Source organism: Pseudophryne corroboree, chromosome 5, assembly GCF_028390025.1.
Source record: "Pseudophryne corroboree isolate aPseCor3 chromosome 5, aPseCor3.hap2, whole genome shotgun sequence".
NCBI classification, from domain to species: Eukaryota; Metazoa; Chordata; class Amphibia; order Anura; family Myobatrachidae; genus Pseudophryne; species Pseudophryne corroboree.
Window position 1 is genome coordinate 755,879,860 of NC_086448.1, and position 18,977 is coordinate 755,898,836.

The 18,977-nt window shown below is 48.8% G+C and overlaps 1 protein-coding gene across 1 annotated transcript in view; it reads left to right on the forward strand.

Moving 5' to 3' along the window:
- Positions 1 to 18,977, forward strand: part of POP1 (POP1 homolog, ribonuclease P/MRP subunit) — a 128,694-nt gene that overhangs the window by 21,748 nt on the left and 87,969 nt on the right. The window contains exon 4 of the mRNA XM_063924171.1: positions 10,825 to 11,000. Coding sequence (XP_063780241.1) covers positions 10,825 to 11,000 — 176 coding nt within the window. The remainder of the gene's footprint in view (positions 1 to 10,824; positions 11,001 to 18,977) is intronic.

Sequence of the window (18,977 nt, forward strand, 5' to 3'; positions counted from 1 at the left end):
TCTCTGGACATCAAAGATGCTTATCTCCATGTCCCAATCTACCCTTCTCACCAAGGGTACCTCAGGTTTGTGGTACAAAACTGTCATTATCAGTTTCAGACGCTGCCGTTTGGATTGTCCACGGCACCACGGGTCTTTACCAAGGTAATGGCCGAAATGATGATTCTTCTTCGAAGAAAAGGCGTCTTAATTATCCCTTACTTGGACGATCTCCTGATAAGGGCAAGGTCCAGGGAACAGTTAGAGGTCGGAGTAGCAATATCTCAGGTAGTGCTACGTCAGCACGGGTGGATCCTAAATATCCCAAAATCACAGCTGATTCCAACAACGCGTCTACTGTTCCTGGGGATGATTCTGGACACAGTCCAGAAAAAGGTGTTTCTCCCGGAGGAGAAGGCCAGTGAGTTATCCGAGCTAGTCAGGAAACTCCTAAAACCAGGCCAAGTGTCAGTGCATTAATGCACGAGAGTCCTGGGAAAAATGGTGGCTTCTTACGAAGCGATTCCATTCGGAAGATTCCATGCAAGAACTTTTCAGTGGGATCTGCTGGACAAATGGTCCGGATCGCATCTTCAGATGCATCAGCGGATAACCCTATCTCCAAGGACAAGGGTGTCTCTCCTGTGGTGGTTACAGAGTGCTCATCTTCTAGAGGGCCGCAGATTCGGCATTCAGGATTGTATGCTGGTGACCACCGATGCCAGCCTGAGAGGCTGGGGAGCAGTCACACAGGGAAGAAATTTCCAGGGCTTGTGGTCAAGCATAGAAACGTCTCTTCACATAAATATCCTGGAACTAAGGGCCATTTACAATGCCCTAAGTCAAGCAAGGCCTCTGCTTCAGGGTCAGTCGGTATTGATTCAATCGGACAACATCACGGCAGTCGCCCACGTTAACAGACAGGGCGGCACAAGAAGCAGGAGGGCAATGGCAGAAGCTGCAAGGATTCTTCGCTGGGCGGAAAATCATGTGGTGGCACTGTCAGCAGTGTTCATTCCGGGAGTGGACATGATGGCGTCCCGTCTCAACAAAAAACTGGACAGATATTGCGCCAGGTCAAGGGACCCTCAGGCAATAGCGGTGGACGCTCTGGTAACACCGTGGGTGTACCAGTCGGTGTATGTGTTCCCTCCTCTGCCTCTCATTCCAAAAGTACTGAGAATCATAAGAAGGAGAGGAGTGAAGACTATACTCGTGGCTCCGGATTGGCCAAGAAGAACTTGGTACCCGGAACTGCAAGAGATGCTCACGGAGGACCCGTGGCCTCTACCTCTAAGAAAGGACCTGCTCCAGCAGGGACCTTGTCTGTTCCAAGACTTACCGCGGCTGCGTTTGACGGCATGGCGGTTGAACGCCGGATCCTGATGGAAAAAGGCATTCCAGATGAAGTCATCCCTACCCTGATCAAAGCCAGGAAGGATGTAACTGCGAAACATTATCACCGCATTTGGCGAAAATATGTTTCCTGGTGTGAGGCTAAGAAGGCCCCCACAGAGGAATTTCAACTGGGTCGTTTCCTGCATTTCCTGCAAGCAGGACTGTCTATGGGCCTAAAATTAGGATCCATTAAGGTTCAAATTTCGGCCCTGTCGATCTTCTTCCAGAAAGAACTGGCTTCATTGCCTGAAGTTCAGACGTTTGTCAAGGGGGTACTGCATATACAACCTCCTTTTGTGCCACCAGTGGCACCTTGGGATCTCAATGTAGTTTTAGGGTTCCTAAAATCACATTGGTTTGAACCACTCACCACTGTGGAATTAAAATATCTCACATGGAAGGTGGTCATGCTGTTAGCTCTGGCGTCAGCCAGGCGTGTCTCAGAAATGGCGGCTTTGTCATATAAAAGCCCTTACCTAATTTTTCATTCATACAGGGCAGAATTGAGGACTCGTCCTCAATTTCTCCCTAAGGTGGTTTCAGCGTTTCACATGAACCAACCTATTGTGGTGCCTGCGGCTACTAGGGACTTGGAGGACTCCAAGTTGTTGGACGTAGTCAGGGCCCAGAAAATATGTTTCCAGGACAGCTGGAGTCAGAAAATCTGACTCGCTGTTTATCCTGTATGCACCCAACAAGCTGGGTGCTCCTGCTTCTAAGCAGACGATTGCTCGTTGGATTTGTAGTACAATTCAGCTTGCACATTCTGTGGCAGGACTGCCACAGCCAAAATCTGTTAAAGCCCATTCCACAAGAAAAGTGGGCTCATCTTGGGCGGCTGCCCGAGGGGTCTCGGCTTTACAACTTTGCCGAGCAGCTACTTGGTCAGGGGCAAACACGTTTGCAAAATTTTACAAATTCGATACCCTGGCTGAGGAGGACCTGGAGTTCTCTCATTCGGTGCTGCAGAGTCATCCGCACTCTCCCGCCCGTTTGGGAGCTTTGGTATAATCCCCATGGTCCTTACGGAAGTCCCAGCATCCACTAGGACGTCAGAGAAAATAAGAATTTACTTACCGATTAATTCTATTTCTCATAGTCCGTAGTGGATGCTGGGCGCCCATCCCAAGTGCGGATTGTCTGCAATACTTGTATATAGTTATTGTTACAAAAAAAAAAATCGGGTTGTTTATTGTTGTGAGCCATCTTTTCAGAGGCTCCTACGTTTATCATACTGTTAACTGGGTTCAGATCACAGGTTGTACAGTGTGATTGGTGTGGCTGGTATGAGTCTTACCCGGGATTCAAAATCCTTCCTTATTATGTACGCTCGTCCGGGCACAGTATCCTAACTGAGGCTTGGAGGAGGGTCATAGGGGGAGGAGCCAGTGCACACCAGCTAGTCTAAAGCTTTAACTTTTTGTGCCCAGTCTCCTGCGGAGCCGCTATTCCCCATGGTCCTTACGGAAGTCCCAGCATCCACTACGGACTATGAGAAATAGAATTATCGGTAAGTAAATTCTTATTTTTTTTCCCCTCTGGGTGGCAGAGCCACAGGAACCATCTCACAAAACATATTGGGTAGCAGAACTAACCAAGTCAGTTAAGGGTCTCTCAAAACGTTTGGGTGCGTCCAGTAAGCATCACAGACAGTTTATAAGAGTAAAGAACTTCCTGTACCACAAGTTCTTAAGTCAGATGAATTGGGAGATGAACTTCTCTCTCAGAATGGAGGTGAAGGGGATGGTCGTGAGTTGGGCTAAATCACTGACGCGGAGGACTAAGTTTCTCCAGAATCTTCTCAGGTGGTTGAAACTCTTATTTAAGACGCGTTTTAAATATTTCTAAAACTAGTCGGATATTGCCTTATTTGGTAGAAAACAGCGGTCATTCGTCACATCCCTTTTCAACAAGCTGGATGATCAGCTATCGGAGGCCTGGAAACTGTTTCAGATGCCTAAGAGATTCCTAAGTATTTATCCATTTCCTTCGAGTATGACGGATAAATGGGGAAAGTCACCTCAGGTGGACGCCTCTCTCCAGGCTGTCAAAGAAGACTGCATTACCTGTTCCAGGTGCAACTTCCTTGAAAGACCCGTCGGACCAGAAATTGGACACCATGCTGAAATCCATTTATTCGTCCGCAGGTGTCATGTTTAGACCAGCTTTGGCAAGACTTACAAGATGGTGTTCATGTAGAAGATGTAGTGATCCTAGCGGAACATATTAAGGAATCTGTTATATATTTAGGGAAAGTGGTTAGCGATATCGGTCATGTGAATTCGAGGATCTCCGCATCGACTTTTGCAGCCAGAAAATCCCTTTGGCTAAGGTCATGGCAGGTAGACGAGGAGTCTGAGAGCGACGGAAGCACTCCCACTTACAGGTGACATTCTTTTTGAAAAGAACAGACACATTAATTTTCCCGGATGTGGGTGGTAAATCTACTTTCTTGCCAACCCTACCACCACCTCCTAAATGCTCTTATGTTGGAACTTCCTTTTAGGTCTTTCGTACCACTCAACCTTTTAGGGAACTACACACTTCCGAGGTAGAGGTCGCGGCAAGCAACCACCCTTTACTTGTCGTCAAGACCCAAAGTCTACAGAAAAGACTGGCATGACAGTCTCCCTCGCATCACATAGCGATGCGAGAGGTGACACGCATTCTCCATTGGGCAGAACGCAACGCAGTCATTCGCTCTGTGGTGGTCATTCCAGGAGTGGACAGTTGAGAAGCCAACTATCTCAGCCAGTAGGATCTCCATCCAGGAGAATGAGCACTTCACACAGCGGTGTTCGAAGGCCTGATCCAACGCTGGGGATGTCCAGAGGTGGATCTCATGGCGTCCTGACTCAATCATCAGCTTCCTCCAATACATTTCCAGAACACTGGATCCTCAAGCAGAAGCTGTGGATGCTCTGGCCATGCCTTGGCTGTACGACCTAGTATACGTTTTTACTCTGTTCCCTCTTTTGTCTTGAGGATCCGAGACAATCCAAATGAGAGCCACTCACGGTGATCCTGGTAGCACCAGATTGGCCTCGGAGGAATTGGTTTTCAGACCCGCGCTCTCTTCTGGCGGATGATACGTGGCCTCTTCCTCTGCGTCCGGATCTACTGCAACAACGACCCTTCGTGCATCCAGACTTGCCACGACTAGGTTTAACGGGATGGCTATTGAGGCAGACATCCTAAAACGCAAAGGGGTTCCAGAGGGTGTGATTTCCACGATGTTGCGGGCACAGAAACCAGTTACGGCAGCCCACTATCATCGCTTCTGGCGGTCTTTATATCTCTTTCTGTGACAAAAGGAGTTTACATTGGATTCCTTTCGGCCCTCATGGTTCTTGCTATTTCTTCAAGCAGGTTTGGATTTTTCATCCGGATATGGCAGAGTTATGAACACATGCTTCCTTTCTTCCTAAGGTCGTGTGGGTTTTTCATATCATCCTATCGTGGTACCATCCTTACAGGAAGATTCTGGAACTCCTTCTTCTACTCTGGATGTAGTGAGAACTCTGAAGATTTATATACTGTAGATCGTACAACATCTTTATGGAAGTCTGATGCTTTATTCGTACTTTATGATCTCACACATCGGGGGTGGCCTGCTACTAAACAGACCATGACCCGCTGGATTTGGTTGACAATTCGTCAGGCCTATTTCCACCAGTCTAAACTACCTCCATTGTCCATTGCTGCCCACTCTACACGCTCAGTTGGGTCTTGTGGGCCACTAGTGGGGGGGCTGCCATGTCTTGTCTCTGTCGAGCAGCCACTTGATCCAGTGTTCATACGTTTACTAAATTCTACAAGTTCAATACTTGTGGCTTCATCTTCACGGTTTGGCTGTCTTGTTTTGCAAGTTCCTCAGCGATCTCCCGCCCAGTGGGGAAACTTTGGGACGTCCCCACGGTCTTGAAGTTGTGCCAGTGTCCCCTAGTGGCTGACAGAAAAAGGAGGATTTTGGTACTTGCCAATAAATCCTTTTCTCTTGCGTCCTAGAGGATGCTGGTGTCCATATTAGTACCATGGGGTATAGATGGGTCCACCAGGAGCCATTGGCACTTTAAGAGTTTGAGTGTGGGCTAGCTCCTCCCTCTATGCCCCTCCTACCAGATTCAGTTTAGAAAATGTGCCCGGAGGAGCCGGTCACAGCTAGGGGAGCTCTACAGAGTTCGCTTGGTAAAAGTTTAGTTTATTTTTTTACACGGAGGCTGCTGGCGACAGCTTCCCTGCAGCGTGGGACTGAGGGGGGGGGGGGGGGGGGGGGGGGGGAGCAGTGTCCGCCCCGCGGGGTCTTGAGCCACTGATCCTGCTGACTGGACGTAAACCTCCAGATGGGTCTGATCGCACCCTGCCGCAGGGGAACGCTCGCCCCGTCAGCCAACCGCCACCCCCTCAGAGAGCTGAAAATAGGCGAGCGGGGGGACAGTGTGAAGAAGGCGGCTATGGGTAGGAGCGCGGTCTTAACCGCGGGGAAGGCTCAGCGGTGCGGCGCTGGGGGGGGGGGGGGCCTTGGCCAGCTCCAAACCCACAACTGACCAAGAACAGCCTGTCTGGGTCTAAGGATCCAAGCCAGCATAAACACCTCCGGCCAGTATAATCTGTACAGAGCGTTAAGACTGCGCCTTTGAGGGGGCGGAGCTTCTCCTCAGAGTGGACCTAGCAGCGTTTAGCGCCATTTTCCAGCCTGCAGCTCACTGCCAGTGGATGCCAGGTCCCTCCTGCACGACTCCAGCTATCTGTACGGTACCAGGGGGTTGTAGAAGGGGGGGGGGGGGGACGGTGTTATGACTGTGTCGCCTATTAAGGGACACAGTCAGAGCGGGTTTAGGGTCTCCCTATACTCAAATAGCGCGGTGTGTGGGTTGGCTCCAATCTGTCTCTCTCTGGGATAACTCTGTCTGCCAGTACCCTGTGTGATTGGGAGGTGTTTGGTTGTGTGTGTGTGTGAGAGACATGTCTAGGGACACTGTTTCATATGCTGCAGAGGATTGGTCTTCCCTGTTTTAGCAAAGATCCCGCTTAGTGAGCCAGAATGGTTGGTCTCTCTGAGGGGGACTATTTCTCAGATTTCTGATAGAGTTGCTAGGACTGAGCATGCCACTCAGGTCCTTCAGTCCTCGATGGTTGTATGGTCTGATACTGCCTCCTCGGGGTTCCTCGATGGTTGTATGGTCTGATACTGCCTCCTCGGGGTTCCGTGCGGTACATTCTCACAAACGTGCACTTGCAATTCTGCAGGATGACACCGACTCTGACACGGCTGATGGTGATGGGGATGTTTTGAGGGGGTCAGCATCACTTGCCAAGGGGGTGCAGTTGATGATTGAGGCTGTAAGATGTTTTACACATTTCGGACACTGCTCTGGAACAGGTGGAGGAGGCCTTCTTTACGGATAATAAGAAGCGCCCTCCCCCTCAACTTCCTGGCGTCCAAAGAATTGTATGCTATCTTTGAAAAGGCATGGGAAACTCCGGAAAAGAAATTCCAGATTCCTAAGAGGGTCTTGGTGGCTTTTCCCTTCCCAGAAGAAGATAGGAAGAGATGGGAGTCCCCGCTGATAGTCGACGCCTCGGTCTCCAGGATGTCAAAACAGGTGGTCTTACCAGTCCCCGGGTCCACTGCGTTGAAGGACCCGGCAGATCGCAAGGTGGATGCTACACTAAAATCCATTTACACAGCTTCTGGGGCTATATTGCGGCCTACTATAGCCTGTGATTAGATTGTGAAAGCTATTGCCAGGTGGTCAATCACTCTACAGGAGGAATCAACTACGCTGGATAAAGGTGACGTTGATTTTATTTTTACGTAATATTCAGGATTCTGCAGGGTTCCTGGTGGATTCCATGAAAGACCTGGGTTCCATGGTGGCTGGGATCTCCTCCATGTCAGTCTCTGCTCGCAGGGGTCTCTGCCTGCGCAACTGGTCTGCGGATGCGGAATCTAGGAAAAGTGTGGAGGGACTGCCGTCCAAAGGTCAGGCTCTCTTTGGGGAGGCACTGGATGCATGGATTGCCACGGCTACCGCGGGTAAGTCTCCTTTTCTCCCCTCGGCTGCATCGGCTACAAAGAAACCTTTTACACCTGCCACGTCACAGTCCTTTCGGCCCATAATGTCTAGAAAGAGCAAGCCTTCAAATACCTTCTTCAGAGGTGGTCGGGCCAAAGGAAATAAACCTGCTCCTGCAGGTTCCCAAGCCCAGAAGCCCACTTCTCATACCACCAAGTCCTCCGCATGACGGTGGACAGCTAGGCCTGGAGGAAGGTCAGGTGGGGGCGAGACTCCGACAGTTCAGCCACCTCTGGGCGTCGTCTGGTCTGGATCCCTGGGTCCTGGATATAGTGTCCAGGGGGTACAGACTGGAGTTTCAAGATCCCCCGCCTCACCGTTTCTTCAAGTCAGGCTTGCCGGTGCTGCTGGCAGACGGGACAGTTCTTCTGAATGCCATCAGGAAATTGGTGGTGTCGGAGGTAATTGTTCCGGTTCCACCTCAACAGTGGAACAAGGGTTATTATTCGAACCTTTTCGTTGTACCAAAACCGGATGGTTCGGTATGGCCTATTCTAAACCTAAAGTCTTTGAACCCTTATCTCAGGGAGTTCAAATTCAAGATGGAATCTCTGAGAGCTGTCATCTCAGGACTGACGGAGGGGGAGTTCCTGGTGTCGCTGGACATCAAGGATGCTTACCTCCACATTCCCATTTGGACGCCGCATCAGGCATACCTCAGGTTTGCACTGTTGGACGATCACTATCCGTTCCAGGCGCTGCCGTTTGGCCTCTCCACAGCACCAAGGATCTTCACCAAGGTGATGGCGGAGATGATGGTTCTCCTCCGCAAACAGGGGGTGAACATAATTCCATATCTGGACGATCTTCTGATCAAGGCGTCGTCCAGGGAGAAGTTGTTGCGATCCATCGCGCTCTCGACACAGCTGCTCCGGAAGCATGGTTGGATCCTGAATCTTCCAAAGTCTCATCTGGAGCCAACAAGGCGGCTGTCTTTCCTGGGAATGATCCTCGACACGGAGGTGCAGAGGGTTTTTCTCTCTGTGGAGAAGGCATTGGTGATTCAGTCAATGGTTCGGGATGTCTTAAAGCCTACCCGGGTTTCTGTTCATCAATGCATCCGCCTTCTGGGGAAAATGGTTGCCGCCTACGAGGCTCTGCAATACGGCAGGTTTCATGCTCGTCCTTTTCAACTGGACCTATTGAACCAGTGGTCGGGCTGTCAACTACACGTGCACAAGAGGATACGTCTGTCTCCGAAAGCCAGGATTTCACTCCTCTGGTAGCTACAACTTCCGCACCTTCTGGAAGGCCGTAGGTTCGGAATTCAGGACTGGATCCTTTTGACCACAGATGCAAGTCTAAGAGGTTGGGGATCAGTCGCTCTGGGGGAAACCTTTCAAGGAAGGTGGTCGATTCAAGAATCTCTTCTCCCAATAAACATCCTGGAACTAAGGGCCGTGTACAACGCCATTCTGCAAGCAGCACACCTTCTAAAGGATCGGGCTGTTCAGGTGCAGTCGGACAATGTGACCACGGTGGCTTACATAAACCGACAAGGCGGAACGAAGATCAGAGCTGCTATGTCAGAGGTGTTAAGAATACTCCTCTGGGCGGAAAGGCACGCGGTGGCGTTGTCAGCAATCTTCATTCCGGGAGTAGACAACTGGGAAGCAGACTTCCTCAGCAGACACGATCTCCATCCAGGGGAGTGGGGTCTCCACCCGGAGGTGTTTGAGGAGGTCACCGGTTGGTGGGGGGTTCCTCACATAGACATGATGGCCTCCTGCCTCAGCAAGAAGCTGGGGAGGTACTGTTCCAGGTCGAGAGACTCTCAGGCAGTGGCGGTGGACACACTGGTAATGGCGTGGGTGTTCAGGTCAGTGTATGTGTTCCCTCCACTTCCTCTGATTCCAAAGGTTCTTCAGCTAGTAAGAAGAACAAAGGTTCTGGCAATCCTCATTGCTCCGGACTGGCCAAGGAGGGCTTGGTACGCGGATCTGCTGGATCTTCTACTAGAAGATCCAAGGCCCTTACCTCTTCGGTAACCCCAGACAGTTTGTTCTTAACAGATTGTTGCATTTCTTCAAGCTGGTTTGGAAGGCGGTTTGAGGTTTTGATCATTACAGGTTGAGGTCTTGGCCCTTTTCTCTTTTCTTTCAACAACATCTGGCTCCCTTACAGGAGGTACAGACATTTTTACAGGGAGTGTTGAGGCTTCAACCACCCTTTCGTCATCCCCCACAACTCCGTGGGATTTAAACCTGGTTTTAGAGTTTTTAAAATCTGACCCTTTCGAACCTTTGGAAAGAGCAGACCTTAAATATGTGTCCCCCGAAGACTGTTTTGTTGCTTGCATTGGCTTCGGCAAGGAGGGTTTCAGAGTTAGGAGCCCTATCTTGCAAGAGTCCCTTTTTGTTTTTTTTCACAAGGATAGAGCAGAACTTTGTACTAAGGCGGAGTTTCTACCCAAGGTGGTATCGAGTTTTCACATCAACCAACCTATTGTGGATCCGGCTTTTCACATGTTGGATGGTGACAGTTCGCTGGATGTAGTCAGGGCACTAAGAGTGTATGTACGAGCAACTGGTTCCCTTAGACGGTCAGATGTTTTGTTTGCATTGTATAATGGTCCAAAGAGAGGTTGGCAGGCGGCAAAGCAGAGACTCACAATTAGACAGTCTTATGTCACTAGTGGTAAGTATGTCCCGTTTCGGGTGGGTGCTCATTCCACCAGGTCGGTAGGAGCTTCTTGGGCGGCTGCCAGGGGATCCTCTACGTGTCAACTTTGTAGAACTGCAACGTGGTCTTCTTCTCACACGTTTACTCATTTTTACAAGTTTGACACTTTTGCGGCTAAAGACTCTACTTTTGGCCGGTTGGTCCTCAAGGCTTCAGACGGCACTCCCGCCAATAGGAGTATCTTTGGGACGTCCCCAGCTGTTTAGGATTCCAGTGTCCCCTAGTGGATGACAGAGAATTCTCTGAATCCACTCCGGGACACTGGATGCCCACCTCTGTGCTGCCTGCCTGTGTGTTCTTGTTAATTTGGCTAAATCTGGTTTTCTTGTTAAGATTACAGTTTGATAGTTTTCAATATTAACGTTTTACGTCATGGCGTGTATGGTTCCTTCCTGAATTTCTCGTTCATGTTCCCTCTTCTCTCCGTACAATTTTCCAAACTGGAGGGAGAGGGGCGTGAAGGTGGAGGAGCCAGCTGTGCACTGCAATTGATTTACATATATTGTGCCACCTCCGGTCTCCATTCTTCACACCCCAGCTGTTTAGGATTCCAGTGTCCTCGAGTGGATTTTTTATTTTATTTTTTGCCTTGTTCTGTGCAGGTATGATATTTATTTTTTATTATTATTATTATTATTATTATTATTATTAGATTTGTTTTTTGTTTTTTTGTGTTTTTTTCCAGCGACAATGTTTGCTCAGGCCCGAGCTGCAGAAATCAATGCCATGGTTAAGGCAGTGTCACAGAAATCTTCTAACTCCTTGGTATTTCAGTCCTTACCCAGACACATGCGAAGGCGAGCCATGGGGCATGACATTAAACGACTGCCCAGAAGACTTCGTGAGATTGCTAAAAAAGAGGTATTGCTCTATAGGTTAGCGTTTCCTATGCTGTAGTGTTTGTTTGTTTGTTTTTTTTTGTTTGTTTTTTTTAATTGTGGCATTAGATCTGTACAAAAGCAAATGCCTTACCCCAGCATTATTGGCCAGTAGTTCACTGTTTTGTGGGGATAATTACAACTCTAGGCTAACCTCCTCCCATTCTTCATAGGAGTTTCACCAGTGACCCAAGCACACCTACTGTAGGCCCCAGTGTAATAGCCTGTGATTTGTAGGAACCATTGCGCTTTCTGTGATTAAAGGGTCTTTTATACTAAACCAGTGTTTTCCAAACTTTTCTGAATCGCGGCGCCCTAGAATATCAGAATTTTTTTCACGGCACCCCTAAGCCAAAAATTTCTTATTGAGATATTTAGAAAGAAATATTACATTAAGTAGATCGCATTTATATGTCATCCTTAGGGTCAGTTGTGTGGTGAGGGACAAGATTTGCTTCTGTTTGTCCACATATTTTATGACTGGCAGCCACCAGCACTGGTTTTGCCTATTATATTGACCATGAATAAATTAAATTGGTCCTGGACCACCAACCCAGGACACCCCAGGGAGCCACGGCACACAGTTTAGGAACCTCTGTACTAAGCATTGGATAGAGATAGTGGACGGAGATAAAGTACCGGCCAATCAGCTCCTGTTTGAAAAAAAATATAGGAGCTGGTTGGTCAGTATTTATCTCTCTACAGGGCTTAGTACATAGACCCCATAGTTTCTAGCCTTAAAGTGTCCATTAGTTGGAAGCTAAAACTAGGTTGGTTCTGCTTAAAAGGAATTATTTGAAATCTAGCGGCTGTATCATCGTAATCGCTTCAGTGTCTGCAAATTGCAGGCTGTTACATTTGGGCCCTAGTTTCTAGATGAGCTTCCTTTCACTGAAAAGGTGTTATAGAATCCTATCGGATAACTTTTAAATGTTTATAGCTACAGATGATGGCAAAAATAATCGCAGATCATATGGTGAGAGAATTTATATGGGCTTGTAAAACTTGCCATTATATAGTGGTCCTGTGACTTACAACTGTGCGCCCTCATACACTGCAATTAAGCTATCATTTCCATCCAGAAGGATATGTATCCCATTGCCTCATGGGATCGCACTGATTTGATCTGCGGAACTTGTATAACGGTGTGCGATGGAGTCTGAACCGTATACAAAGTGCTCCAACGCCCAACCCTCTCCCCCCCCCCCCCCCCCTTTTTTTTTTTCTTCTTCTCACACACCAAATTCCATTGAGCTTTATATACAGATTCAGGAGGATATGTACTAAGCAGTGAAAAGAGTGTAGAATCAGCACTGAAGTTACATTTATCATTTGCATGCTATAAAATTATGCAGAGCAGCTGACTGGTTGCTATGGGCAACTTTTCCACTGACTCGCTCTCTCCACTCTTTTCACTGCTTAGTACATTTCCCCCTCAGACTCAGTCGCATACATATATACAAGTGTCGCTTATAAAATGAATCGGTGCAGTCTTGTGAAGCACTTCTGTGACACGATCACTTGCTCCAGGCATTTTGCGCTGGATGGAGTATTGAGGCTAGATGTATGATGACACATCTTTATATATCTCATTGAATGAGACCATGAGATATACATTTGGTACAGTTTACCTTATACTGTTATGAAGATTATACAGCCACACGGTCAGTGTGCTTATTACTGTCACAGTGGAACTCGCAGGAATACATCAACCTGTGTTACACTATAGTCAATGATGGTTCATTCCGTGTCAAATCAACACGCTGATTTTACTTCACCAGCTCAGATTTTGGTCAAATTTGGTATATGGAGAGTATACATATAGTCTAAAAAAAATACAAAATATTATTTCTCTGACGTCCTAGTGGATGCTGGGGACTCCGTAAGGACCATGGGGAATAGACTGGCTCCGCAGGAGACTGGGCACTCTATAAGAAAGATTTGGTACTATCTGGTGTGCACTGGCTCTTCCCTCTATGCCCCTCCTCCAGACCTCAGTTAGATTTCTGTGCCCGGCCGAGCTGGATGCACACTAGGGGCTCTCCTGAGCTCCTAGAAAGAAAGTATATGTTAGGTTTTTTATTTTACAGTGAGACCTGCTGGCAACAGGCTCACTGCAACGAGGGACTAAGGGGAGAAGAAGCGAACCTACCTGCTTGCAGCTAGCTTGGGCTTCTTAGGCTACTGGACACCATTAGCTCCAGAGGGATCGACCGCAGGACCCGTCCTTGGTGTTCGTTCCCGGAGCCGCGCCGCCGTCCCCCTTACAGAGCCAGAAGCATGAAGATGGTCCGGAAAATCGGCGGCAGAAGACTTCAGTCTTCACCAAGGTAGCGCACAGCACTGCAGCTGTGCGCCATTGCTCCTCATACACACTTCACACTCCGGTCACTGAGGGTGCATGGCGCTGGGGGGGGGGCGCCCTGAGCAGCAATAAAAACACCTTGGCTGGCAAAATAACCACAATATATAGTCCCAGAGGCTATATATGTGGTAATTACCCCTGCCAGAATCCAGAAAAAAGCGGGAGAAAAGTCCGCCGAAAAAGGGGCGGAGCCATCTCCCTCAGCACACTGGCGCCATTTCTCCCTCACAGTTCTGCTGGAAGGAAGCTCCCTGACTCTCCCCTGCAGTCTACACTACAGAAAGGGTAAAAAGAGAGGTGGGGGCACTAAATTTAGGCGCAGTATAACTTATAGCAGCTATAAGGGGACATAATTCAGTTAGTCCCTGCATTATATAGCGCTCTGGTGTGTGCTGGCATACTCTCTCTCTGTCTCCCCAAAGGGCTTTTGTGGGGTCCTGTCTCCTTTAAGAGCATTCCCTGTGTGTGTGCGGTGTGTCGGTACGGCTGTGTCGACATGTTTGAGGAGGAGGCTTATGTAGAGGCGGAGCAGATGCCTATAAATGTGATGTCACCCCCTGCGGGGCAGACACCGGAGTGGATGGACTTATGGAAGGAATTACGTGCAAGTGTCGACTCCTTACATAAAAAATTTGACGACATGCCAAATGCGGGACAGCCGGCTTCTCAGCTCGTGCCTGCCCAGACAATTCAAAGGCCATCAGGGGCTCTGAAACGCCCACTACCTCAGATGGCAGACACAGATGTCGAAACGGATACTGATACCAGTGTCGACGACGATGAGTCAAATTTAATGTCCACTAGGGCCATTCGTTGCATGATTGAGGCAATGAAAGAGGTATTACACATTTCTGATATAAACCCAGGTACCTCAAAAAAGGGTATTATGTTTGGGGAGAAAAAACTACCAATAGTTTTTCCCCCATCTGAAGAATTAAATGAAGTGTGTGAAGAAGCGTGGGCTTTCCCCGATAAAAAATTGGCGATTTCAAAAAAATTACTAATGGCGTTCCCTTTCTCGCCAGAGGATAGGTCACGTTGGGAAACTCCCCCTAGGGTGGATAAAGCGCTCACACGTTTGTCTAAAAAGGTGGCACTACCGTCTCCGGATACGGCCGCCCTAAAGGAACCTGCTGATAGAAAGCAGGAGGCTATCCTAAAGTCTATATATACACACACTGGTGTTATACTGAGACCAGCTATTGCTTCAGCGTGGATGTGCAGTGCTGCTGCTGCTTGGTCAGATTCCCTGTCGGAAAATATTGACACCCTAGACAGGGACACTATATTGCTAACCGTAGAGCATATAAAAGACTCAGTCTTGTACATGAGAGATGCACAGAGGGAGATCTGCCGGCTGGCATCTAGAATAAGTGCATTGTCCATTTCTGCTAGGAGAGGCTTATGGACTCGGCAGTGGACAGGAGATGCAGATTCTAAAAGGCAAATGGAAGTTTTGCCTTATAAGGGTGAGGAGTTATTCGGGGATGGTCTCTCAGACCTTGTTTCCACAGCAACAGCTGGGAAGTCAGCATTTTTGCCCCATGTCCCCTCACAGCCTAAGAAAGCGCCGTATTATCAGGTACAGTCCTTTCGACCCCAGAAAAACAGGCGGGGAAAAGGCGGGTCCTTTCTGTCTAGAGGCAGAGGAAGGGGAAAAAAGCTGCAACAAACAGCAGGTTCCCAGGAACAAAAGTCCTCCCCCGCTTCTTCCAAATCCGCCGCATGACGGTGGGGCTCCACAGGCGGAGCCAGGTATGGTGGGGGGCCGCCTCAAAAATTTCAGCGATCAGTGGGTTCGCTCACGGGTGGATCCCTGGATCCTTCAAGTAGTATCTCAGGGGTACAAGCTGGAATTCGAGGCGCCTCCCCCCCGCCGTTTCCTCAAATCTCCCCCCCGCCGTTTCCTCAAATCGTCCTTACCGACAACTCCCTCGGGCGGGGAGGCTGTGCTAGAGGCAATTCACAAGCTGTATTCCCAGCAGGTGATAGTCAAGGTACCCCTACTTCAACAAGGACGGGGTTACTATTCCACACTGTTTGTGGTACCGAAACCGGACGGTTCGGTGAGACCCATTTTAAATTTGAAATCCTTGAACACATACATAAAAAGATTAAAGTTCAAGATGGAATCGCTCAGGGCGGTTATTGCAAGCCTGGACGAGGGGGATTACATGGTATCCCTGGACATCAAGGATGCTTACCTGCATGTCCCCATTTACCTTCCTCACCAGGAGTACCTCAGATTTGTGGTACAGGATTGCCATTACCAATTCCAGACACTACCGTTTGGACTGTCCACGGCACCGAGGGTGTTTACCAAGGTAATGGCAGAAATGATGATACTCCTTCGAAAAAAGGGAGTTTTAATTATCCCGTACTTGGACGATCTCCTAATAAAGGCGAGGTCCAGGGAGCAGTTACTGATCGGAGTAGCACTATATCGGGAAGTGCTACAACAGCATGGCTGGATTCTAAACATTCCAAAGTCACAACTGGTTCCTTCCACACGCTTACTGTTCCTGGGGATGATTCTGGACACAGAACAGAAAAAAGTTTCTCCCGCAGGAGAAAGCCAAGGAGCTGTCATCTCTAGTCAGAGACCTCCTAAAACCAAAACGGGTATCGGTGCATCACTGCACACGAGTCCTGGGAAAAATGGTGGCTTCATACGAAGCAATTCCATTCGGCAGGTTCCATGCAAGGACCTTCCAGTGGGACCTCTTGGACAAGTGGTCGGGATCGCATCTTCAGATGCATCAACTGATAACCCTGTCTCCAAGGACCAGGGTGTCTCTACTGTGGTGGCTGCAGAGTGCTCATCTTCTAGAGGGCCGCAGATTCGGCATACAGGACTGGGGTCCTGGTGACCACGGATGCCAGCCTTCGAGGCTGGGGCGCAGTCACACAGGGAAGAAATTTCCAGGGACTTTGGTCAAGTCAGGAGTCGTCCCTACACATAAATATTCTGGTACTGAGGGCCATTTACAATGCCCTAAGTCAGGCAAGGCCCCTGCTTCAAAACCAGCCGGTTCTGATCCAATCAGACAACATCACGGCAGTCGCCCATGTAAACCGACAGGGCGGCACAGGAAGCAGGATGGCGATGGCAGAGGCCACAAGGATTCTCCGATGGGCGGAAAGTCATGTACTAGCACTGTCAGCGGTGTTCATTCCGGGAGTGGACAACTGGGAAGCAGACTTCCTCAGCAGACACGACCTACACCCGGGAGAGTGGGGACTTCATCCAGAAGTCTTCCTACTGTTGGTAAACCGTTGGGAAAGGCCACAGGTGGACATGATGGCGTCCCGCCTCAAAAAAAAGCTAAAGAGATATTGCGCCAGGTCAAGGGACCCTCAGGCGATAGCTGTGGACGCTCTAGTGACACCGTGGGTGTACCAGTCGGTTTGTGTGTTCCCTCCTCTGCCTCTCATACCAAAGGTACTGAGAATAATAAGAAGGCGAGGAGTAAGAACGATACTCGTGGTTCCGGATTGGCCAAGAAGAGCTTGGTACCCAGAACTTCAAGAAATGATATCAGAGGACCCATGGCCTCTACCGCTCAGACAGGATCTGCTACAGCAGGGGCCCTGTCTGTTCCAAGACTTACCGCGGCTGCGTTTGACGGCATGGCAGTTGAATTCCGGATCCTAAAGGAAAAGGGCATTCCGGAGGAAGTCATTCCTGCGCTGATAAAAGCCAGGAAAGAAGTAACCGCAAACCATTATCACCGTATTTGGCGAAAATATGTTGTGTGGTGTGAGGCCAGGAAGGCCCCTACAGAGGAATTTCAGCTGGGTCGTTTTCTGCACTTCCTACAGTCGGGAGTGACTATGGGCCTAAAATTGGGTTCCATTAAGGTCCAGATTTCGGCTCTGTCGATTTTCTTCCAGAAAGAACTGGCTTCACTGCCTAAAGTTCAGACTTTTGCAAAGGGAGTGCTTCATATTCAGCCCCCTTTTGTGCCTCCTGTGGCACCTTGGGATCTCAATGTGGTATTGAGTTTCCTAAAATCACTTTGGTTTGAGCCACTTAAAACTGTGGATCTGAAATATCTCACGTGGAAAGTGGTCATGTTATTGGCCTTGGCGTCGGCCAGGCGTGTGTCAGAATTGGCGGCTTTGTCATGTAAAAGCCCTTATCTGATTTTCCATATGGATAGGGCAGAATTGAGGACTCGTCCCCAGTTTCTCCCTAAGGTGGTATCAGCTTTTCACTTGAACCAACCTATTGTGGTGCCTGCGGCTACTAGGGACTTTGAGGATTCCAAGTTACTGGACGTAGTCAGGGCCTTGAAAATTTATGTTTCCAGGACGGCTGGAGTCAGGAAAACGGACTCGCTTTTTATCCTGTATGCACCCAACAAAATAGGTGCTCCTGCTTCTAAGCAGACTATTGCTCGCTGGATTTGTAGTACAATTCAGCTGGCGCATTCTGCGGCTGGATTGCCGCATCCTAAATCAGTGAAAGCCCATTCCACTAGGAAAGTGGGCTCATCTTGGGCGGCTGCCCGAGGGGTCTCGGCTTTACAACTTTGCCGAGCTGCAACTTGGTCAGGGGCAAACACGTTTGCTAAATTATACAAATTTGATACCCTGGCTGAGGAGGACCTTGAGTTCTCTCATTCTGTGCTGCAGAGTCATCCGCACTCTCCCGCCCGTTTGGGAGCTTTGGTATAATCCCCATGGTCCTTACGGAGTCCCCAGCATCCACTAGGACGTCGGAGAAAATAAGAATTTACTCACCGGTAATTCTATTTCTCGTAGTCCGTAGTGGATGCTGGGCGCCCATCCCAAGTGCGGATTGTATGCAATACTTGTATATAGTTATTGCCTAACTTAAGGGTTATTGTTGAGCCATCTGTTGAGAGGCTCAGTTATATTTCATACTGTTAACTGGGTATAATATCACGAGTTATACGGTGTGATTGGTGTGGCTGGTATGAGTCTTACCCGGGATTCAAAATCCTTCCTTATTGTGTCAGCTCTTCCGGGCACAGTATCCTAACTGAGGTCTGGAGGAGGGGCATAGAGGGAGGAGCCAGTGCACACCAGATAGTACCAAATCTTTCTTATAGAGTGCCCAGTCTCCTGCGGAGCCCGTCTATTCCCCATGGTCCTTACGGAGTCCCCAGCATCCACTACGGACTACGAGAAATAGAATTACCGGTGAGTAAATTATTATTTTAAATTTCATATGTTTCCAAAATATAGCTATGTAAAGTTTTCAGAAATCTGTCAAAAATGCACAACCAGCATATTTTCAAATCGCCATAGCAGTTCTCCTAATTAAGCTATAGCGGTGGGAGTGGTGTCATTTTACTGTGTTTCTCCTTCATCCACTAGGGGACACTGGAGTGAATATACTGGGGTATAGACGGGTGGATGAGTGGAGCAGGCACTTCTTTAGAATTGTAGTTGGCTCCTCCCCCTCTATAGCCCACAGGAAGCTTGAAGGAGCCAGGTGCTACTATGGCTTTCTCCAGCCTTTTTACTTTTTATTTGTACTTTTGATCTTCTACTAAAGCTTCAACAGGCAGTCTGTATGCTGCAACATAGAGCACCTCTGGGGGGGGGGGGGTCTCTGGCCACAGG